This window comes from Zalophus californianus, chromosome 17, assembly GCF_009762305.2.
Source record: "Zalophus californianus isolate mZalCal1 chromosome 17, mZalCal1.pri.v2, whole genome shotgun sequence".
In the NCBI taxonomy this organism is placed as follows: Eukaryota; Metazoa; Chordata; class Mammalia; order Carnivora; family Otariidae; genus Zalophus; species Zalophus californianus.
The window spans coordinates 48,905,526-48,928,752 of record NC_045611.1 but is presented as its reverse complement, the minus strand read 5'-3'; the positions used below and the strand labels follow the sequence as shown (position 1 = coordinate 48,928,752).

The window sequence follows — 23,227 nt, the reverse complement described above, 5'->3', positions numbered from 1 at the left end:
AAAAAAAATTTTAATAAAATAAAATTTCATAAAGTCAGTAAAACTTGTGTATCTACAAATCCCGGTTTCTCCCCCAAAAGCGTCACTCCTTACTTGATATCCAGTGAGTATCTCAGAGTAAGTTCAAAGCTTGTCAATTTCCCATCAAGATGACTCTTAATGCATCTTCGTAAAAAAGCATCACTCTTCATCCAGTTGGTCAAGCCCAAAACCTTTAGGATAACTTTTAAGTCATCCCTGATTCATGCTTCCTCTCACACAACCCTCTTCCTGAGTCACGATCATCTCCCGTCCAGGCAGGGACATGGGTTTCCTCATCGCCTGTGTCCACGCCTGCCCAGCTACAGGCCATTTTCCCCACAGCAACCAGCATTGCTTTAACATTTTTGTGCATAAACAGTCACATGGCTCATAAATGCAGAAGTCTTAAACAGTCATCCTCACAGCTGATCCACAGGTCTAAGACCCTCATCCCCACAAGCAACCACTGTCATTAATTTGGGGTGTTCACTAGAGAAGTTTTTATAAAACATACATCCCAACATGCTGGTCCTTGCTCACGGCCCTCCAATGGCTTCCTGTTAGACCTGAGAAGTAACTTCCAAAGCCCTTATCATGGCCTACAAGACCCTATGTAACCTTGCTCCCCTCCATGGCTCCATTCCTAAACAATCCTTCTTCTCTTCCCCTCGCTCTGCTCTAGTCACCTGGTCACCCTGACAATCTTTGAACAGCCGGCTCCACTCCTGCTTCTTCCAGGGGTCTTTCCACTAACTGTTTTTCAGCATCTTCATATGGCTCATTTCCTTACCTTTTTTCAGGCCTCTGCTCAAATGTCACCTCCTCAGAGAGCCCTCTCCAACCACCTGTCACTCTCTGACCTCTGTCACTCAAAATTTCCTTACCCTGACTTTTCCTTCCAACTATCTTTTACCTGACATCATCTGCTCTACTAGAACATCTGTGCTAGAGGGCAGGTGCTCTTTCCTATTCACTGTGGGATCTCTAGCCTACAGCCATGCTTGGCAGCTGATTAAACTTCCATAATTCATTCAATAGATGAATAAAATGAACAGACAAGTGAATGAAGAAATGAACAGATCATTTGGCAATGGCTCTCAAAATTCCCAAGCTTATACCCTGGACCCAGCAATTCTACTTCAAACAAGATATCACTGATAATACCACCATATACATACAATCAAGATGTATGACGATACTAACTGCAGCAAATGTGAGAGCTAAAGTTCAGAAACAGCCTAAATGTTTATCAATAGGGAAATGGTTAAAAAGCATGGTACATCCACACAACCATGTCACTAATATGAGAAAAGGCAGGTCTCTGGGTGCTTGTTTGCACCACCGACTCACCACTAGGCGGGTTGCCTGCTGCCAGGGGAAAAAATGTGGGCTTGCTCTGTGGTGAGGCAGGCTTGAATTTGAATCCAGGCCCTGCTGCTTCTTGGCTAGGGGACTTCTGTAAGGACCTTCTCTCTCAGACTCATTTTCTCCATCTGTCAAATGGGGAGGGGAAAAGGTTGTAGTGATGTATATAAAACACAGCCTGGTATTCTAGAGGGGAGGAGGGTAGGGGGATGGGTTAGCCTGGTGATGGGTATTAAAGAGGGCACATTCTGCATGGAGCACTGGGTGTTAGGCACAAACAATGAATCATGGAACACTACATCAAAAACTAATGATGTAATATATGGTGATTAACATAAGGAAAAAAATTTTAAAAAAACACACAGCCTGGTACACAGTGGGCCCAATGTCAATGTCAGGCCCCTTCTTTTTCAAGTCATTTCCACCTGCGGGTTGCTCGGAGTTGTGAAACTGGCATGGAAGGTGTTCTGGGATTGAGAAATTTAGTTAAGAAAAACTAATAAGGACCTAACTGAGATTAAGATGCTAAAGAGGAACACTGACAGACATAATACAGATGGCCTGATTGTCATGTGTGTCTCTGGGAAACACCCACAGTCTTTGGAGAATCCATAAACAGGGCTCTCAACTTAGGTCTGTTGTGACTACAGTGTTTTCACCAAGCCTGTGGCAGCCTGGAGACAGATCCACCTGGCACAGGTACTGAGGAAATGGCAACAGGGATGAGGCTTGCAGGGGAGAAGGCAGCTCAGAATCAATCACTATCATTACCACTGTAAACCACAAAACATGGCAACACATAGTGCTACTATGCACCACGCACTGTTGTGGGAACTTTCATCCACTTAACTGCCGTTAATATCACAAGGTGCTGCCAACTTCATTTTAGAAACGGGGGCAGAGAGGCTTAAGGAACTTGGCTAAGGTCGGCTGCCAAGCTCCTAACGCCAATGCTTTAAGAGTAGTTCCAGAAGGAAACTGGGAGCCGGTGCTTTAGGGACGGAATATGGGAACCAGAGTAGGAGACTTACTTTTATTGTGTACCCCATTAGGTGCTTGAGTTCTATCAGAATGTACCTGTATTCCCTGTTCAAACAGAAATTAGAAAACGTTTTAAGATTTCCAAAGAAAAATGGTAAATCCCCCCTCCCCCACTCGCCGACATATTTATGAATCACTGGGCTCTGGAGCGAGCTTTCCTCCCCAAAGGTAACCGCCGGCCCTCGCTAAGGCGCTGCGCATGCGCTCTCCGCGGGCCGCGCTCTCAGCCGGGTATTCCTCAGGCGTGCACAGGGCTCCACCACAGGCGTCTTCAATTTTCCGGCCGTAGGCCTGGGTTCCTCCTCCACTGCGGCCGCCGAGGGACTTAATACGTGGTCCTGTTCCCCCCGTCTCCGTCTCCCATACTTTCAGGATAGAACCTGCCCGGGGAGACCCTTCAGGATCTGAGCTGCCCATCTGTGCGGCCTCACCTCCCACCCCGGGAGAACTCTGAATCCAAGAGTCTAGACCTTTCCCTCTGCCTGGAGTGCTCCTGGCCGTGCTTCAAGGTCCAACCGGATCTGGGCCCTTTCCCTAAGTGATTTGAACTGTTTCCCTCCACAGAGCGGGTTGTCTTCCAGCGCTCACGCCGGTCTGATTCATTCCTGTGTTCTCAGCACTTCCTCGGCCCAGGGCCCAAAATGCCTCCCTGCCGCTCCACCCTACCGAATCCAGCCAACGGCACTGACAAAGCGGGACTCGAACCTGCCATCTCCGTAACCACCCTCTCTTCCTCTGGGTTACGCTCCCACAGAAGCCCCGATAGACGCGCACGCGCACTAAGGCGGAACCGCAGCGTTCTCCCCCCCTCCCCCGTCATCCGCATGCGTGCTGAGGCCAACCACCTCCATCGACGCACGCTCAACCCGGCGCTGACGTTCAGTTCTCGCTCGCCCAGCCCTCGGCGCATGCGCAAGGACAGCACCCCCGCGGGTCCTGCTCTCAGCTCGGTACCGCGCTACCTCCTCCTCTTCCTCTTTCGGCCCTGCGTTCCTTGGGTGCCGCTTCCGGGGTGCCTAGACCGGTTCCGAGTGACCGGTGCCTGCTCTCTCGGTCTCCCCCACGCTCCTTGTCCCCGAGACGCCATTTACAGGCCCGTGGTTTGTGGCGGAACCTCCCCCCCGGCCAAAGCGCGCGTAGCGCTGCGCCCCAAGAGCCAATCAGCAGCCGCCTTAGGTAAGGGACCTGCAAGCCCGCGCGAGGCTTGTGGTTCGGCAGGGGGCGGGGCGCGGGGCGCGTTTCGGGGCCCCGCCCCCTTTTCGACCGCTAAACGGTCGCTCGGACGCCTGGCGGGTATGCGTAACTGAGTAGGGAGCGAAGGGCAACCCTTTAAAATACCGGGTTGGCCGGCGTTGGGTGGGGACCGATAAATAATGTGTAAATAGGAACTCCGGTTCTGGGAGGGCCTAAGTGTTGTAAAGGTCCCAACGATAGCGTGTAAAGGGAAACAAGTTTTGGGATCACGCTCGCAGAGGGTATACAAACAGACCCTATGTGCCCGGGAGGTCCTTTAAATACTGCGTAAAAAGAAACTTAAGTTGTAGGGTTCCCCATAGGCTTGCAAGCAGGTGCCTAATTATGGGGGGGTGCCCTCTGAGCAATTTCTAGACTCGTAAGTTCTCGGGGGTCCCCCATATGCAAACTTGTAAATATATGTGTTTAGCTGTTAGGGGGTCCTTAGAAAAATAGTGTGAATCGACTCTTAACGTTCTGGGGGTGGGGGTGGGCATAGATATGGAGTCAGGAGTTGGCAAATAGACACAGGTTCGGGGAGAATCCCCACAAGGGTCGTATGAAGAGATGTGCAGGTAGTGAGGAAGCTGCCCAGAGAATGCCTTGTGAGATGCCTGACGTCTGCGAGGTCACCGTCAGAGTCCTGTAAATAAACACAGACTGGCTTCAAGCATTTTGGGAGAATCCTCAAAGGAGCCTGGAAATATTGGGGGTCCCCAAATTGCATGTAGGTGGACTCAGATTCTGGGGAGCTCCCCCTTAGAGCTGTCAAGTAGATGCAGATACTGTGGAAGTTCCCAGAATAACATGCAAAGGGACCACTTAACTGCGTGGGAAGGGGTCCCCTTGGTGTGTAAACAGATGCTTGAGCGGAATTCCCATTGAGGAAAGATACTTAAGGGTCCGGGTGGGGGGTGGGGCTGTCTCCAGAATAATGTGTAAACCAACACTTAGTAGCAGGGGAGGGTGGAGTCCCGATTTCTGAGGGGAATCTCCCTCAGAGACTGTAAACAGTCATTTAAGTGCTGAGTGGATCCTTTTCCATAAGCATGTGTAAACAGGCCTTGCCCTCCTGTCTCAGGCAGTTTGAGTTCAGTTTCTGGCGGGAGAGGTCACTTGGAGCCAATGAGGAGCTAGACAAGCCGCTGCCTGGCTAGCAAAATTATTCCCACATCCTGCAAACACTGCAGTTCTGGAGAAAGAATCTCGCACAGGGACCTGTTAGTCACTGTTTGCTTGGGTGGGAGGGGGGGATTCATAGTATGATTTCACAGGCAGCTGTAGACTAAGAGCTAAGCAAGGGTCAGCAAACCTTCTGTCAAGGGCCAGAGGGGAATTGAGATTCTGCAGGCCGTACTGTCTCCGTCTCAACTACTCAGTTCTGCCATTGTATGAAGAAGGCAGCTGTAGACAATTGATAAATTGATGGAGTTGGCTGTGTTCCAATAAGACTTTATTCGCAAAAACAGAAGGCAGCCCTGATTTGGTCCATAGGCTACAGTTTACCAACTTGACCTGTGAGCTATATCGTAAATGGCTTTATAGTCCTGCAAACAGACTAAGTACTCAGACACTTCCCTAGCACGAAGTGTAAACAGCTGGGGAAACTCCCTAGCGGGACCTATAAAGATAATTAAATGGTAGGGAGTGGATCATATCGGTAGCAGTACATATTATAACATCTTAGATTAACCACTGGTGAGACCTTGGTGTGTGAGGGATGGCAGACCATCAGAAATGGAAGGTAAACAGACTGATGCCAGATGAGACACCAGATGAAAATAGGCCCTTGAATGCCCTGCATATGCCAGTATTCAGTAATCAAAACAGTAGTTGTCGGACTGAGGATCATGTTACTGATTTGTAAGGAAATGCTTTGCTGCAGTTTGGGAAAGATGTCCCATTTTTATGTGACTCTCCCCCTATGAGTTATACTCATGTTGGGGCAAAGGCGTTAATAGTCGGGAATAGTTTTGGCTACAAGTAAGAGAAGTGTATTTGTTTCTCACCACATCCAGAAGTAGACAATGTAAAGTTAATAATAGGGGACTCCCTAATCTTTTTCTATCATGCCTTCTTCCTTCCAGTCCAAGGTGGCTGCTTGAGCTTCAGCCTGCACACCACATTCCTTCCAGCCAGGAGGAGGGCAAAAGGCATGTGCCAGTGTCTGTGAAGGAAAGTTCCTGAAAGCTGCCAAAACACACTTCTGGTTCATATCAGTGGCCAGAAAGAACTTGGTCACATGGCCACCTACCTGCAAATTATGCTGGGAAGTGTGTTCTGGACAGCCATGTGCCCTGCTCAGAACTGAGGGTTTTATATTTTTTGGAAGAAGTAAAGGAAGAGTAGATCTTGAGAGCCAGCTGGAGCCACTGCCACAGCCACAGAGCTCTCGAAACAAAATGCCTTTTTGCAGTCCAGAGTGAGCCAGATCAGAGAGCGTCTCTTCACCCTGAAATCAACCTCTTTCTCTCTGTAGGCAACCATGTCTGAGTCTGGCCATAGTCAGCCTGGGCTCTATGGGATAGAGAGGCGGCGACGGTGGAAGGAGCCTGGCCCTGGCGGCCCCCAGAATCTTTCTGGGCCTGGTGGTCGGGAGAGGGACTACATTGCCCCATGGGAGAGAGAGAGACGGGTGAGTGAGTGGACCCAAGGGCAACATCCATGTATCCACTCGTTCCACAAATGTTTTTTAAGCACCTGCCATGTGCCAGGCACTAATCTAGATGCTGGGACTCTGTGAACAAAACTAACTGGCCTCATGGAGTAAGGGCAGAGAGCGACAAAGGGGGCTGTCTTAGATGAAGTGGACAGAGAGGGCCTCCCTGAAGAGGTGAGGAAATACGCCATGACAAGATGTGAGTGAAGGGCATTCTGGGACAGAAGAGCAAATGTGAAGGCCCTGAGCCCTGTGTGTGGTGTATTCAGGGAGTAGCCAGAAGCCAGTGTGGCTGCAGAGGCTGAAGAACAGAAGGTGATTGAAGAACATTTCAGAGAGGTAACTCAGGCAGATCACGTTGGACCTGAGAGGCCTGGGAAAGGAGTTTGGATTTCACCGAATGAAATTGGCATTGGAGAGTTTGAGCTGAGAGGTGCCATAAGCTCACATTTTAAAGAGTCGTATAATAAGAGCAGTAGCTGTTTTTTGTTTTGTTTTTTTTTTTAGATTTTATTTGAGAGAGCATGCATGCAAGCAGGGAGAGGGAGAGAGACAGGCAGACTCTGCACTGAGCATGGAGTCTGATGCAGGGACTTGATCCCGTGACCCTGCGATCATGACCTGAAGCGAAATCTAGAGTCGGATGCTTAACCCGCTGAGCCACCCAGGCGCCCCATAACGACAGCAGCTGTTACTATCTGTTGAGTGGCATGCAGCATGCTGGGCACCACGCAGAGTGCTTTAACATCCTTTGGGGTCTTCCTGAACCCTGAGAGCTACCCCATGAAGGACAGCCTAGGATAGATTTGATTTTCACTAATGAAGAAAATGAGTCTCAGAGGAGAAGGGACTTACCCAGAGTCACAGAGTCAGTAAGCTTTGGCCAGAACTCAAGCCCATATCCAGCCGAGCCCAAGCACAGCCTATTCTGTCTGCTGCAGTGTCCTGGGCTGGGATTCAGGAGCCTCGGCGTGGGCGCAGGTCCTCCCTTGCTCTCCTCGTGTGCTTAGGTGACTCACTGCCAGAATCTGCCCCCCACTCAGGTTCTTTCTCCGCCTCTGAGAGAGGTTTGGGGGGAGGGTGGAAGAAGGTACCAATTGGGACTGGTTTCTGAACCATAAAACTGCAAACATGAAGAATAATTTATTCACAGTGAGCTCGGCTCTTGCTTGTTCCTTCCCTTGGGTTGCAGGACAGGTGAGAACAAAGGGTCTCTCTCCCTCCCACACATATCCTGGAGGACATTACCATCTTCCTATGCTCTCAGCCTCAGTCCCTGGGTAAGCAACTCCAAAGTCTCTTGTCTTTGTCCCTGACTTTGCCCTTGACTGGGCAGTGGACTCCTCACATCCCCCGTGTCCCCTGCTGACCTCAGCAACTTCCTCCCAGTATCCATGACAGCCCACTGGGCCTCATCCTGGACCCCCCCTCCCATGCCGGTCAGACCCGAGTGCTGCACACTGTGCCCCCTGAATCCATCTGTCCACCATCGTCTTGCTGCCCTCACAGCCTCGGTCCTACATACCCTCCCCTCCTCCCTGGCCTTCTGAAGGCCCACAGCCTCTCTTGTAGTTCTGTCAGCTGTTCTTTCCAGAGCACTTCTATGCGCTTTTGTTTGTTCTTCACCATCGGCCAGTATCCCCAACATATGGTGAAGAAACAGACCCGGTGAAGGTTCCTGCGTTTCCTCAGGAACCAGAAAAGAACAAGACGCAAACTCAGATCTCTCCCTTTTCTTATCAAGCAGGTCGGGGGTGAGTCAAAAGAAGCACGAGGAGGGCAAGGTGTGGGAATCAGGCCACTGGCTCGGCAGGCACAGGAGTGGAGCTGAGGAGCGAGGGTGGCGGCTGTCGGGTAGTGAGCACCTGCCGCGTGGACCGCTTACAAGTTCATCTCCTTTCGGCCTTGTGCACGTCCCGTGAAGAAATGCCTGTTGGCCAATCCCTGTTGGCCAGATGAGGAAACAGGCCGAAGTAAGGGTGGTTCCTCATCCAAGTTCACACAGCCGACAAAAGGCAGGGCCAAGTTTGAACCCAGATCTAGCTCCAGAGCCCTAGCTCCTACCTGGGCTTTGTTGTCTGGCAGAGGCAGCTGAATGCGGTTCTGGAGCCAGGCTGCCAGGGTTCAAATCCTGGCTCCATTGCTTGTTGGCTCTGTGACCTTGGGCAAGGCATTTGACCTCTCTGGAACTCAGTGTCTTCATTTGTAAAATGGGGATAATCATATCTACCTCCCGGGGTTGTTGGTGGAATTGAAAAGCTAATATATGACGGCATTTAGAATTGTACCTGGCACACGGAAGGCCTTTGGGAGTGTCCAGGAGAGCCAGGGGAGCCGTTCCTGAGTAACTGCCCTCCCTCACCACAGGATGGCAGCGAAGAGACAAGCTCGTCGGTCATGCAGAAAACCCCCATCATCCTCTCAAAACCTCCGGCAGAGCGGGTGAGCAGGGAAGAATCTTCTGACGGGGAGGCTGGGAGCAGTTAGGGCAAGGATCTCTCCCACTGACTGGAACGTTCTCTCTCCCACAGTCAAAGCAGCCACCACCTCCAACAGCCCCTGCTGCCCCACCAGCCCCAGCCCCTCTGGAGAAGCCTATCGTCCTCATGAAACCACGGGAAGAGGGGAAAGGGCCTGCGTCTGCAACAAATGCTTCCACCCCTGAGGGCACTGCCCCTGCACCCCCTGCAGCCCCCGCACCACCCAAGGGAGAAAAGGAGGGGCAGAGGCCCACACAGCCTGTGTACCAGATCCAGAACCGAGGCATGGGCACTGCCGCACCAGCAGCCATGGACCGTGAGTTGGGGCCGGGCAGGATCTGGTTGGGGGCTGGAACGCCCTCACACGGACCCTCATCACATCCTGTCTCCTGCTTTCCCCCTGTCTCCAGCGGTCGTGGGCCAGGCCAAACTACTGCCCCCAGAACGCATGAAGCACAGCATCAAATTGGTAGACGACCAGATGAATTGGTGTGACAGCGCCATTGAGGTACTGCACGCTTGAGCTCGCCCAGGTCCCACATCTTGCCACGTCCACCCTGCCTCCCCACCGCCACTCTCTCTGCAGGCAGTACCAGACCAGACAGCTTTCAGGCAGTTGCAACGAGGAGAGAGAAGGAATCAAAGTCCTCACCTAGCCAGGGCTGAATGGCAGTGGCTTCCACTAGATCAGTTGTGCTGGTTGTTAAAGTACTGAAATAGTTTGCCGTTGGTTGGCAAGGAGGGACTCCCACTGCCACCCAGATGCCATGCCACAGCAGGGCACTCCTGGACTCTGCTCCAGTTCCTTTCCTAATTGGGTGAAACCCAAGCTGTACCACTGTTAACTGGTTTGAATCTCACTCCCCAGTGGTTCCCCGTCCATCACGGTGGCCCCTGCTCTGGTTCAGACCTCACATTCCTGGACTGCCCTACCTCCAGTCTCCCGGGCTTCATTTCTCCTCTGCTGCTGCTTTCCGCTCCTAGACCCGTCACATCCCATCCCTGCCCAGGTTCTCCCAGCTGTGTCCCTTTTCCTTCTCCAACAGCTTGGACTTTCTAAAACAACATGCCAGGCCCATCTTTTACCTGGCCTGCTGCCTTTCTGTGTTCGCTGTCTTACTGATACCAGCTGGGAGCTTTAAAACAAAACAAAACAAAAGCCAGTGTCCAGGCCTACTCTTCAAGTAGGACGCTCTGCAGTGTTGAGAGTGTACTTGCATCTTCTAGTGTGGTAGCCACTCTCTGTCCCCATATCCCCACATGTGGCTAGTATAACTAAGGAGCTAAATTTTTAGCTTTGTTTAATCTTAATTGAGTTTAAATGGCCACATGTGGACAGCAGCTAGCTTATTGAACAGGGCGAGGCCTAGGTACTCTGCTTTAATGTGTCCAGGGTTAGGCCCGAGATTAGCTGCTACTGCTTTTTTTTTAAGCTCCAGGTGGTTCTAAGGAGCCAGTTGAGGACTTTTCTGTTTTTCTTGAGGAGTGTCTCTCACACCCCCTGGTGGTGGAAGGCATCAGAACTGATGGGCCAGAGGTGAAGGTCTCAGGATTTTCCAGGAGCCTTAAATCCCACAGACAGGAGCCCAGAGGGACTGACCTCCCCTTCCTGCACTCTCTTCCCGTTTTCATGCTTTCCCAACCTGCCAGAAGCTGAACGCACTCCAGGAGTCTGCTCCGGTAGCCCTCGGTTACTAGTCCTCTCTTCCTCCACCTGTTCCTCCACCGGTCCTTCATTCCTGTGCCTTCCTCCCTTCAGCAAAGTCAGGTTCCCCTTTTTCCCCACTGTGTTCCGGCCACACTATTAGCTTGTTGGCCATGCCAGGCTCTTCTCTACTTGGGAGCTCTCACAACAGTTATTCTTTGTGCCATCACATACATACACAGGCCCTTTGCCCAACTCAGGGGATTGAAGCCATCGAAGTTTGTCTTCATATCTGAAGAGGCAGGCAGGCCAGCCGTGAAAGTCTCTGCCCTGCCCCCACGCCCACCCCCGCGTCTCACTTCCACTCCAGCAGCTGACACATTTATGAGGGTCACATTCCTTCATCTTCCCGCAGTACCTGTTGGATCAGACTGACGTGTTGGTGGTTGGCGTCCTGGGCCTCCAGGGGACAGGCAAGTCCATGGTCATGTCATTGTTGTCGGCCAACACTCCTGAGGAGGACCAGAGGTAAGGGGTGTGGAAGGCCAGGAGGGAGGTGGGCACCGACCTGGGACGGGGAAGGGTGGGCCTGGGCATGGCAAGTGGTGTTACCAGAGGACTTTGGGATAATGTATCACCTCCCATGGCCTCAATGCCTTTGTCAGATGAGGGTGGTTAGGGGCTGGGCTAAATCTTTGTGTAGCTCCAAGGCAACCAGTCCTGTTCCTCCCTCCCTCCCTTCCTGCCTTGCCCCCAGGAATAATGGTACAGAGCCCAGCTTTGGATTTAGGCTGACCTCAGTCTCAGCCCTGCCACTCACCAGTTATTTGACCTTGCGCAGGTTACTTCACTTCCCAATATCTCACTTCGTCGTCTGTAAAGTGGCTTTTGAAGGATAAGATCAGGAAGGCAAACGTTAACAAGAACGTGACGCAGAGCAAATGCTCGCAGGATATTGGTTGATAAGTCCTGGTAAATAGAACGGGGAAAGAGACCCAGATGTAGGGTGTGGGTTCTAGACCAACCTCAGTCCTGCATTTTTGAGGAGGGACGGAGATGATTGTAAGGTAAAGGATGAAGTCACAGGAGAAGATTTGGGGAAGAGGAAGCTTAAGAACTAGGGACCAAAACTGAGGGCAGGGGAGGAAAGGGGAAAAGGCAGGGACTAGGGAGAAGGGGACGTGCACAGTCCGATTAAGGAAGACTCGGACTGGGCAAGGAGAAAGGGTAGTAGCCACTTAGGGTTGTCTAAAAAAATATAGGGGTTTGGTTTTTGTAATAAAACAGGTGATACTACCTTGCACTCTATGAGTGGGCATCGGGGTCCATGAACCTCCCAACAGTAAATGCAGAATTTTGCACATGTCTGCAGTCAGGCTTTTCTTCTAGGGAAAGCGTCTGTAGTTTCCACTAGATCTTAGAGGGGTCTGATGGAGACCCAGAACAGGTTAAGTACCACTGTTGTGAGACTGTACATCCTCTAGAACCAGAGTTGTGGGGTTGCCCTTCCTCCCATGTCCGCGCCATCTCCTCTCATAACTTGTAACTTACTCACTTGTAACTTAAGCTCACCTTGGCTCCACTTGGGAGCAGCTCCAGCTCTCTCAGATGGCATTCTTTCCATCTCAATTTCCCCCAACTAGCGAAATTTCCCCCCAGCTCTGAGTTCAGATTCCTGAGCTAGAGAGAATTCTGTTGGCCTCACTAGTCTTTCTGAGCCATGTCAGCCTGTGGCGTGGTGGATTTTGATGCCAACTCTTGCCATCGGATCTCTTGATTATGGTAAGAATACATCTGCTTCTCCCCTTTTTCATTTCTATCTCCTGGTCCAAGCCTCTGACATCTCCCCTGGAGGATGCCAAGAACCTCCTTACTGGTCTCCCTGCTTTCGTTCAATTCAACTAGTATTTATTGAGTGCTTATGATGTGCCAGGCACTGTTCTGGATGCCGGGCATACAACAGCAAAGAATATTAGCAAAAATCTTTGTCGATAGTGAACAAAATCTGACATGTTCGAAGACGATAACCACCCAGGAAGGGATTATAGGGAAGCAGTATGGGCGCTAGATTACAGTTCTAAATCCAGTGGTCAGGGAAGGCCTCGCTAAGGGGGACGTTGAGAAAAAGCAGACATGGAGGAGGGAGAGTGTTCTAATCAGGGAATGGTAAAAGCTGGCCTCTGAGGCAAGCGCTTGGTTGGTGTGTGCAGCACAGTGTGGAGGCCGTGGAGCTGGAGCAGAGTGAGCAAGACGGGAAATCATAGGCTATCAGGTCAGAGAGGTTAAGGGAGGGGCACCTGGGTGGCTCCAGAGGAAATCTCTTTGTCCCAGCCACAGAATGTGACCAAGTTAGTTCAGGTGGTTTAGGGCAAGGCTCAGCTCTGCCTTCTTCGCTCTCTTCTCCCCATCCAGCACAGGTAGAATCGAGGGAAACTCTCCTCACAGGGGAAGAACTGGGAACCAAGTTCTACAACCAAACAGCCTCTCGCTCTGGGGGTGGGGAGTACTCAGTGCTGTATCTTCAGTGCCTGACCTGTGGCAAGTGTACTGGGTAATTAATAGCTAACAGTTATGCATCACTGCATATCAGGCACGGTCCTAAGGGCCTTACATGTATTAGCCTCATAGTAACCCTAAGGGTTTTGAGACCATTGTTATCCCTATTTATAGATGAGGAAACAGAAGAAAGAGATTAAGGACTTGCCCAAAGCCACCTAGCCAGGAAGACACGGAGCTGGGATTTGAATCCCAGCAGTCTAGCAAAGTCCCTACTCTTAAATACCTCAGGCTACTGACTTCATTAAATGAGTTGACAGATCTACTTAGGAGTAAGGGTAAAGTCATGTGGAATAAAATGTAGGCCCCCAGACAGCAGGGGCCACGGATGGAAAGGCTTTGTGGGCAGGCAGGGAACCATGCCTCACATGCTCCTTTCACAGGGTAATACTCCGGAGGTGTCAAAGGCTGAGAACCAGACCTCTAATGCACCCCACCTGCTCCTCTCCACAGGGCATATGTTTTCCGGGCCCAGAGTGCCGAAATGAAGGAACGAGGGGGCAACCAGACCAGTGGCATTGACTTCTTTATTACCCAAGAGCGGATTGTTTTCCTGGACACGCAGGTGCCAGCCTCCACATGCCCCACCCTACTGCATGCCACATTCAGCTCCATCCCTGAATATTTTTAAGCTAGAATCCTGTTTGCATTCCACGTGGTTTCAGCCAAGTTGTGTCTTTTCTTGGTCTTTAGTCTCTTAGCATATTTTGCCTCCCTCCCCTCCCATCCATCCTGTACACAGTAGCCTAAAGAATCTTCTAGCAGAGTGGTTAAGTATGTGGGCCCTGGAGTCGGTCTGTGTATGTCCAGGTTCTGCCTTCAATTCTTACCAGCTGGGTGACTTGAAGCAGGTGTTTACCTCCCCCACCGCCCCCCCCCAGCCCCACCGACCTCAGTTTCTTTGTCTATAAATGGGGACGGTAATTTGTTCTCAGCCTCACAGGATCCTTGCAAGGATTCAGTAGAACAGTCCAGGCAGAGTACTTGGCATAGGACCTGGCATATGGTTAGTGTTCAGGCCCACCACTGTCATTAGAACTGACCTGTCATGGGTTTGGCAGTTTTCCTCATCTCCCCTGCCCTCAGGCAGAGTCCCTATTCCGTAGCATGGTGTTCAAGGCCTGTGGGGCTTGCCTCCTTCATATTCCAGCCTCCCCGCTCTGGTGTAGTGTCTGGCTGCACCACACTCACCACAGGGCCTTGCCATGATCTCCCTCCCTTCTGGGCTCTCCTCATCCCGTTCCTTTGTCTGAAACAGCCTCTTCCTCAGTTTTCTGAAGTGGGAGGAATGTCATTGCCTACCTTGTAGGGTTTTGTGAGGCTTCAGTGAGTGAATACAAGTGAAGTCCTAGTGACAGTGCCGGACACGAAGCACGTACTTCCTACTCTTCGCTGGCAGTATCATGATCATGGGAACGCCCTCTCTCCCCTTGCCTTTTTGCCTGGATGATGCCTTCTCCCCCCAGAAGGCTTCCCCTCCTCTGAGCGCCCGCCAGTGCCGTGTGCACCTTCCGTGGCAGCACTGCTTTCTCAGCCTGCTTCATGTGTCCTGCCCCCACTCCGCCCCCACTCCGCCCCTGCCTGGAGCTCTTCGGGGAGCAGCTCTGCTGGTCAGGGCCTGGCCCGTAGTTGGTGCCCACTGAATGTTGATGGAACAAAGTTCTAGTCTTCACAGGCATTGATGACACAGAGAGTGGAGAATCTGCAAATGTGGCATGAGGTCTGTGAGGCAGGCCCTCTGCAGGGGCCACCGGGACCTAGAGACCAACCGAAGTGCTGTGTGCTGGGTCCAAGACCCACGTGGAGCAGAACGGGAGTCAGGACAGAACAGAGCATGCAGCGTTGGGAGTTCTAGAAAGCCAGCAGTTGGGAAAGCCCCTTACTTAAAGAACTCCACTCATGGCAGGAAGAAGTCAAGAAGACTGTCAAGCTGACTTAACTCTTAGTGGTTTTTGAATGGAATATTCCTTTGAGAAAAGGTGATGAACTCACCACTGATTTTTTTTGCACCCACTGATGCAGTTTTTAAATCCTCACCAATTTTCACACTAATCCTTGTGTTTTTTTGACCAAAGTAATTATCTTACCGAAGTTTTGAAAGCATTTGAAACAACTAAGGGAAGAAAAGGCTCTTGAAGGGACATGACTCGTTCAAGTCAATGTTACATTTATTAGCACTAGGAGGGTTCTCTTGAGCATGAGGCGTTGAGAGCAGTGATGATTTGGAAAAGAGCTGGGGGGAGTGCATTTGCTTGGAAACATTCTTCTTTCACCTCCTCTTGCGAACTAGCACTTACTCATTAGAAACTGCCCATGTCTCTCACCTCACTTTGTTCTGAGAGAGGCGAGGTATTTGCCTTCAACATGTGGAACTTGGGTGGCTGCAACCCTTAGGGTCCCGACCACCAGCCCCTTTCCTGACACCTTCTCTTCCTTGCTGCAGCCCATCCTGAGCCCCTCCATCTTGGACCACCTTATCAACAATGACCGCAAGCTGCCTCCAGAGTACAACCTGCCCCACACCTATGTTGAGATGCAGGTGAGGAGGCCAAGCCAGTCCTAGGGAAGAGGTCTCACCCTTCCCCTCAAGATTTGTGATGGGGAGCTGGATATGGGTTTTACCTAGTTTCTGCTTCATAAAAAGCCCTGGGTGCCCCATGAGCTGTAGGATAGAATAGCATTGAGAGTCCTGTCTGGCTCTACTCCTGACTGTGCTCCTCCGAGAAGTCATTTCCTGCCCCTTCCCCCTTCAGGCCTCGTTATCTGCCTGTGTAAGATGGGGGTGATCATTCCTACCTTGCCTTACATAGGGATGGCCATAAAGGAAGTGCCAGCATAGTCTGAAGCCCTTGCCCTGCTGCCCCTCGGCTAAATCCTGGGAACGGGCCCCACTCTGGGCAGAGGGGACCTTCAACTCTGTCGTCCCTTCCTGCCCACTCTCAGTCACTCCAGATTGCTGCTTTCCTCTTCACGGTCTGCCATGTGGTGATCGTTGTCCAGGACTGGTTCACAGACCTCAGTTTATACAGGTGAGGAGCAGGTGGGGAGGGGGAGCCAGGCAAGAGATGGGGACCGGAGACTCAGCCACTTGGGCAGGTCTCACATGTTCCACATAGCTGCCACGGGACCCCTTTAAAATGTGAGTTGGAGTGGGTCACAGCCACCCAACATACATACACATACTTAAAACTCTCCACTGACTTTTTACATCGCTCAGAATAAAATCCAAAGTCCTTCCCAAGCATGACCTACAAGGTCCTACAGGTACAGTCCCGGTCATCTCACTGCCCTTCTCTCTCACCGCTTTCCCTCACTTCTTCCATTAAAGCCCTAATGACCTCATGGCTATTCTTCATGCAGCCTAGGATCTCTGCACTCCATCCCTCGGCTGGAAATATTCTTCCTGCGAACCTCAGACTCTTTCATGTCCTTTGCACCACCCCGGGCATTCCCGATACAACCCCCCTTTACTCCCCACTTCTTAGTCTCCTGTGTTTTCCTTCATCTGCATTTATCACTCCCTGACAGGACATTGCAGATCTCTTTATGGTCCGTCTCCCCCCCATTAGAATGTAAGCCCCAGGAGCCCCAGTGCCTCACACAGTGCCTGGCACAAGGTAGATAATTAATACATGTTTGTTGAGTGAAGAGCATCATCAGGATCTGGCTTGTCCATCTTGTCCATCGCCTCCAGGCATGGGTACCATTCCGTCGGTACCCTGGCAGACAGGAAAAGGGAAGGAGTTGGGATCTGGCAGGAGTCGTGCCTGAAGCAGCTGGAGGTTCTAGAAATGCTCCCCCACCCAGGCAAACTGGCTTAGAACCTAAGGCACAAGGGTTCCTCTTGGCCTCAGGCCCTAGGGGATAGTGGTGTGGAGGCCAGCTGCCTTGGGCGCAGGGCCCAGACAGAAGGAAGGAACAGGAGCTCATGGGGAGGGGAGAGCTGAGACAAGGGAAGCAGATGTCTCCAAAGTGAGGCAGCCCTGGGTTTGAACCCCAGCTCTTATTAGATGAGTGGCTTTTTTTTCCTTAGCTCCTCATAGGCAAATTGTTTTATGCAGTTTAAATGAGTTAAGGAATTCAAAGCATTCAGCATAGTGTAGTACTTGGTACATAGTAAGCAATTGATGAATGGAAGCTTAACATTTATATTAGTAACCCCGGGGGTGGGGGTGAACTCTGGGTCTGGCCAACAGTAAAAATGGCTTTCTGGGAGAGTCAGCTGTTGGGACTTGATCGAAATGTCTTATTTCTGAACCACCCCCCCCCACCATTGTGTATTTGAATTCATTCACATGACAAATATATTGAACAGTTATGGATGCCGTTCACTGTTCTGGGCACCGAGGACACAGGTTTGAATAAAACAGACTGCCCTGTGGAGTTTACATTCTGATTGGGGCATAGACTCAGGATGGCACATGGCAGAGCCTAGCGGTGGGCTTCTTAGCAGGTGAACCCCTTGAAACTGCATGACATACTTATATGTAAGTGTGTCTGTGTGAGAATATCCATAGCTTTTTATTGGGTACCATTATCCCCTACCTCAGATAGCATTTATTTTATTTACATGTTTGGAAAATTTATTTTAAAATAGCATAAATTGAAATTTCGGTCCACACAGAAACCTGCACATGGATGTTTATAAAGCAGCTTTATTCACGGGGCTCCTGGGTGGCTCAGTCGGTTAAGCGTCTGACTCTTGATTTTGGCTCAGGTCATGGTCTCAGCGTGGTGCGATCAAGCCCTGCATCAGGCTCCGTGCTGTGCGTGGAGTCTGCTTACAATTCTCTTTCTCCCCCTCTCCCTACTTCTGCATGCTCACGTGTGTGTTCTCTTTCTCAAATAAATAAAGCAGCTTTATTCATAATTGCCAAAAGTAGGAAGCAATCAAGATATCTTTCAGTAGGTAAATTAATAAACTGGTACATCCAGACAATGGAATATTATATCAAACCATGAAAAGACATGGAGACAGTACATATTCTTAAGTGCATATTATTAAGTGAAAAGCCAATTTGAAAGGGCTACTGTAGGATTCCAACTATATGACATTCTGGAAAAGGCAAAACTGTGGAGACAAGTGAAAAGCTCAGGGGTTGGGAGGGGAAGGAGGGGTGAATATGTGGAGCACAGAGGATTTTTAGGGCAGTGAAACCATTCATTATAATACTGTATGGTGGATGTATGACATTTTTGTCAAAACTCAGAATACACAACACCAAGAGGGCACCCTAACGTAAACCATGGACTTTGGGTGATAATAATGTGTCGTAGGTCCGTTGGAATATTGATAGTGGGGGAGGCTATGCGTGTGTGGGGCCTGGGTGTCTATGGAAATCCCTGTACTTTACTCAGTTTTGCTGTGATCTTACAAACGCTTTAAAAAATGGAAGTATGTTTTGTGGGGTTTTGTTTTGATAGTATGTTTTTTAATAGCATAAGCTCATTTAAAAATGCACACATCTGGCAGGGGTCCATGGATTGGTGTCTGAGAGAGTTGTCTCTGAATTCCCTAAAATTGTGTGAGAAATAGGGTGTGGATGCAGCATTTATCTGAGTGTGGTTGTAGTTTTTATCAGATCCACAAAGGGAGCTCTGTCCCTAGGCTGTGGGATAGGGGGTGCCAGTGCCAGAGCACCAACCTCTCACCCCAAACCCCAGGTTCCTCCAGACAGCAGAGATGGTGAAGCCCTCCACCCCGTCCCCCAGCCATGAGTCCAGCAGCTCCTCAGGCTCCGATGAAGGCACTGAGTACTACCCCCACCTGGGTGAGAGACTTTCTGGGGGCTGGAGGGGTGGGCAGAGGAGGAATGGGGGGCAAAAACCAGGAGCACTGGGGAAGTGGGGAGCTGGGAGGAAGAAAGAACAGAAAAGCCCCTCCTTCCTCTGAGGGTCCCACGTGACCACCAAGGGCACAAACCCCGAGTCTGGGTCCGGCTCCTGATCCGAATGAGAGCCTTTTGCGGACAGGACGCACATCTGCCCATTTCTGTGACCCTGGCATCTCCAGCACAGACTCAGGGAGTGAGTGTTGCAGTAACCCGAGCGGCCCCAGGCACGCTGCTCACCCTCCCTCAGCCGCACATGGGCCAAGCCTGTGCCTGCGCTGTCCTTGCTCTGCTGTGCTCTGCCCACACACTGCTCTTCTACAAAGGTCCAGCCTGTTTATGTCATCCTCGGCCGGGATTTCCCTACTTCCTCTGTCTCACCAAGCCCCTGGTGCCTTCCCGGCTTACTCCTCAGCCTATCTTCCTTTTCTGTCATTTCCATCAGACCGGGGGCTCCTTGGGGGCGGAAACCACATCTGACTCACAGATGCTGGGTCCCCAGCATCACCCAGCGCAGGGCCTGGTGCTAAAGCAAAGTAACATGTCATGTAAACATTCACGAGTGCTCTGAACCCAGCACATCTTTGGCATGAGAGGGGAAGTCCACACAGCCAAGCCCCAGCGGCCTCACAGGACTGCATCTCTCTTCCCACCCCTCAGTCTTCCTGCAGAACAAAGCTCGCCGGGAAGACTTCTGTCCTCGAAAGCTGCGACAGATGCACCTGATGATTGACCAGCTCATGGCTCACTCCCACTTGCGTTACAAGGGTGAGGGTCCCTGAACCACCCCCAAGTGGGCCAACGGCCTCTTGATTCCTGATCCGATCCCGTGGCCCAGACGTCCGGACTGGCCTCCTGACCCTAGCTTGACGCTCATCCATGTACCTCCCCTGCCCCTCAGCATAGTACCTGCAGGCTGATGGGTTCTCTCCTCCAGGTACTCTGTCCATGTTACAGTGCAATGTCTTCCCTGGGCTCCCAGCTGACTTCCTGGACTCTGAGGTCAACTTGTTCCTGGTGCCCTTCATGGACAGCGAAGCAGAGAGCGAAAACCCACCAAGAGCAGGTATGGTTCGTCCTGGAGGGAGACACAGGATGTCCTGGTCTGGGGTGGTAGGGACCCACACTGGTCTGAGGGGAGACTCTGGCTTGTCCCGAAGGTGCTTGGACCCTTTCTTAGGAGTGTGTGTCCAGGTCATGGAAGTACAGGAAGAGCTGGGCTGGGTCTGAACGGGGAGGTACTCCTGGCATTCCAGCCCAGGATGCCGGGTGACCGGGAGAAAGGAGAGGCCCTCTCTTGGCAGGCTGGCCCCCTTATCCTCCCCACCTCAATGTTCCAGGACCCGGTTCCAGCCCCCTCTTCTCCCTGCTCCCTGGGTACCGGGGCCACCCCAGTTTCCAGTCCTTGGTGAGCAAGCTCCGGAGCCAAGTGATGTCCATGGCCCGGCCGCAGCTGTCACACACAATCCTCACTGAGAAGAACTGGTAAGAGCTCTTGGCAGAGGGGTCGGCGTGAGGGCCCCACCCTGGTGCAGGCAAGAGGAAGGTCTCAGTGCTCTCTCCGCATCTCAGCTTCCTTTTCTGAAACATCGATGATTGCTTACCTGCCGGGCAGCATGCTGCTTCATGTGCTCTTGAGTCCTCGCTAGTAGCCAGTGGGGTTTGAAGTCTTGTCACCAATTTTACTAGTGGGGAAATCTAGGCTCAGAGAAAGGAAATGTCACATAGCACCGTCACACACCTGTGGCCAGGTGTCATTTGATAGTGAGGAGTAGGAACAGGGAGCCCAGTCAGCCTGAGTCAGCCTATTCTGAGGCCCTGAGGGCAGAAAGTGTGGCCTCACAGGAGGGGACACCGGAATGTCCCCACAGCAGCTGCATTCTCCAGCTCTGACTGGATGGCCCAGTCACACTGTCCCCCTCCACCTTCCCTCCTTCTCTGCCGACTAGCTTTCTCTCCCCTGCTCTCACAGAGCCCTGAGCCTCCCCGCCCCGACTTTACATGACTCTGTGTCCGGAGCCCACAGCAGGTCTGCCAGATCCAGGTGGGCACCATCTCCTTTCCGGGAGACACACGTTTGAGAGGGAGATGGCCTGGCTTGGTGCAGCTCTAGCGCGGCTCCCCAGGGTCTGTGATCGGCTGTGGCCAGGCCGGGAGCTCTGTTCCTCTCACTGTCTATGGCAGAGCCCAGGGGGGCGAGCGTCACGCAGCTGTTAGACTCATCATTAGAAGACTCTGGAGGGAGCTAGAGGTAGAACCCCAACCCACAAAGGCCAACACCAAGTGGAGTGGGGAGAAGTTTGGACTCGGGAGTTGGGGCCTGAGGCCTAGGTCCCCGACCAGGCACCTTCAGCTCGGCTCACCCTGGGTGAGGTCTGAGAACCCGGGCCAGCCCTGTCAGCATTACCGTCTTCCCTGCATCCCGACCAAGGAGGCTCTCGTCTTGGGGCATATGGGGTGTACGCAGGACCTGTTTTCCCACCTGGCCGGGGTCAGTGCAAGGCTGGCCGGCCGCAGCCAGGGCAACTGACTGCTGACCTCCTCCCGCAGGTTCCACTACGCCGCCCGGATCTGGGACGGCGTGAAGAAGTCCTCTGCCCTGGCAGAGTACAGCCGCCTGCTGGCCTGAGGCCGAGGGAAGGAACGTCATGCAGAGAACCCCCTTCTGGGTCCCCATGGATGGTGAGGGAGCACACGTGTCCTACCCCCCTGGTGGGCTGGAGAGTGGCAGCAGGCCTGATGGACGAGGGACCGCGACAATTCTCGCCCAGAGACATGAGGTGTCCAGGGCCAGGCCCCCCCCCCCCCGCCCGCCCTCAGTGGAGTATTGTTCAGGGGGCAGCTTTGAGATCCCACCTCCAGCCTGGGACGGGGTGGTGCATCCTCAGTCCCCCGCAGGCAGTGGGAGTGGTCTGAATGGCCCCCAAGAATCCCAGCCTCCATCTTGACCTCCCTCTGCAGGGACAGGAGCAACAGGTCCCTCCTCCCTGACTGTAAGCCCTTTCCTACAAGGTGCAGCAGGGTCTGGGGAGCTCTTCGTTGGGGCAGATCTGGTGGTTCGAATAAAAACAGTCATGCAAGCCCGTTCTGGTGCTTCTCTTCTTCCCCTCCCCCCAGCATGCTGTCCTGGGGACCAGGGCAAATTGGGGTCCCAGCCTTTGGGGGCAGATTACCTGTAGCCACCACTGGAGCCTGAGTGAACTTCCCATGGGCACACATCCACTAGGGGTCATAGAGTTGGCAGGAGCAGTTGGAGACCAGTCTCTGCTAAGGAGGAAGCCCCTAGAAAGGGGTATTCTGTTTCCTGGGGTGACATCAAGCCTCCCTTCTCCGTGTCACTGATAGGAAAATACAGTGCCCTCCTCTGGCTAAATGCAGTTCCTACCCTCCTGTCCTCTGCTCTCAGTTGGGGACAGTGCTTGCCTTCGGTGAAATGCCTAGTTAAATGCAATGCCTAATTCAATACGTGGTTAGAAAATAGAACATATCCCTGTTCGATACAGCACTTACCATGTGTTGAAACAGCTTCTACCCTTACGCAAATACTCCTACCTTACTTGCACACAGTGCCTACTGTTGGTTAAATATGGTGGCTTCCTTTCCCCACGGACCTCATCTACCCTTATTTAAAAGTAGTCTCGGGGCGCCTGGGTGGCTCAGTTGTTAAGCGTCTGCCTTCGGCTCAGGTCATGATCCCAGGGTCCTGGGATCGAGCCCCACATCGGGGTCCCTGCTCGGCGGGGAGCCTGCTTCTCCCTCTCCCTCTCCCCCTGCTTGTGTTCCCTCTCTCGCTGTGTCTCTCTCTGTCAAATAAATAAATAAAATCTTTAAAAAACAAAACAACAACAACAACAACAAAAAAAGTAGTCTCTACCTTTAAATCCAGAACTGACTCTCAGTCAGATACACCGTACGCTTCAATATAGGACCTACTCTCATCTGCTCAGTTTAAATAGGCTACATCTTAGCTTGGTGTTTCCCAAAGTATGTCTCCAAATTGGCCTGGCCACCTCACCCAACCCCAACTAGTGCTGACCTTCAAATCCTGTTCCGCCCTTCACATTGGTTCCAGTCACCAGCCGAGTCTGCCCGCTGCCCCATACCCCTTTGGTCCCCCTGCCTTCCTCCTGCCCTTGGGCGTACAGTCCTGGTGTCCTTGGGAGTCCCAGGGGTGTTGAAGAAAACACTCAAGCCAGGGGTAGGGTCTGTGCAGATCTCTCAAGAGCAGGGCGCCAAGGATTGGCCGGCCTGAGACCCAGGGCAGGCTCTGGCCCTGCCACCTGCTGACCGGGAAGACATTAGGCAAGAACCTCCCTCGATCCTCAGTGCCCTTCCGAGCTGTGACGTTCACTGTCCTCTTAGGGAAATGCTTCTGAGCCCTTTGCCCCACTGCCCT

The 23,227-nt window shown here is 52.1% G+C and overlaps 1 protein-coding gene across 4 annotated transcripts; it reads left to right on the top strand.

Annotated features, from left to right (window-relative positions):
* Nucleotides 1-3,316: 3,316 nt before the first annotated feature.
* SMG9 (SMG9 nonsense mediated mRNA decay factor) lies at nucleotides 3,317-22,860 on the top strand. 4 transcript variants are annotated; one of them, XM_027619075.2, is made up of 14 exons: nucleotides 3,317-3,603; nucleotides 6,140-6,295; nucleotides 8,687-8,761; nucleotides 8,851-9,115; nucleotides 9,210-9,307; nucleotides 10,860-10,972; nucleotides 13,454-13,565; nucleotides 15,444-15,539; nucleotides 15,944-16,029; nucleotides 18,665-18,771; nucleotides 19,492-19,599; nucleotides 19,769-19,897; nucleotides 20,172-20,316; nucleotides 21,382-22,860. In XM_027619075.2, exons 2-14 carry the CDS (start codon nucleotides 6,146-6,148, stop codon nucleotides 21,458-21,460), a joined length of 1,563 nt encoding a protein of 520 aa, XP_027474876.1. In that variant the 5' UTR covers nucleotides 3,317-3,603; nucleotides 6,140-6,145; the 3' UTR covers nucleotides 21,461-22,860. The 4 variants fall into 4 exon arrangements, with proteins under 4 accessions (XP_027474876.1, XP_027474877.1, XP_027474875.1 ...); XM_027619074.2 differs by lacking the exon at nucleotides 3,317-3,603 and adding an exon at nucleotides 3,638-3,720 and having other exon boundaries at nucleotides 21,382-21,911; XM_027619073.1 differs by lacking the exon at nucleotides 3,317-3,603 and adding an exon at nucleotides 3,730-4,387 and having other exon boundaries at nucleotides 21,382-21,911.
* Nucleotides 22,861-23,227: the final 367 nt, after the last annotated feature.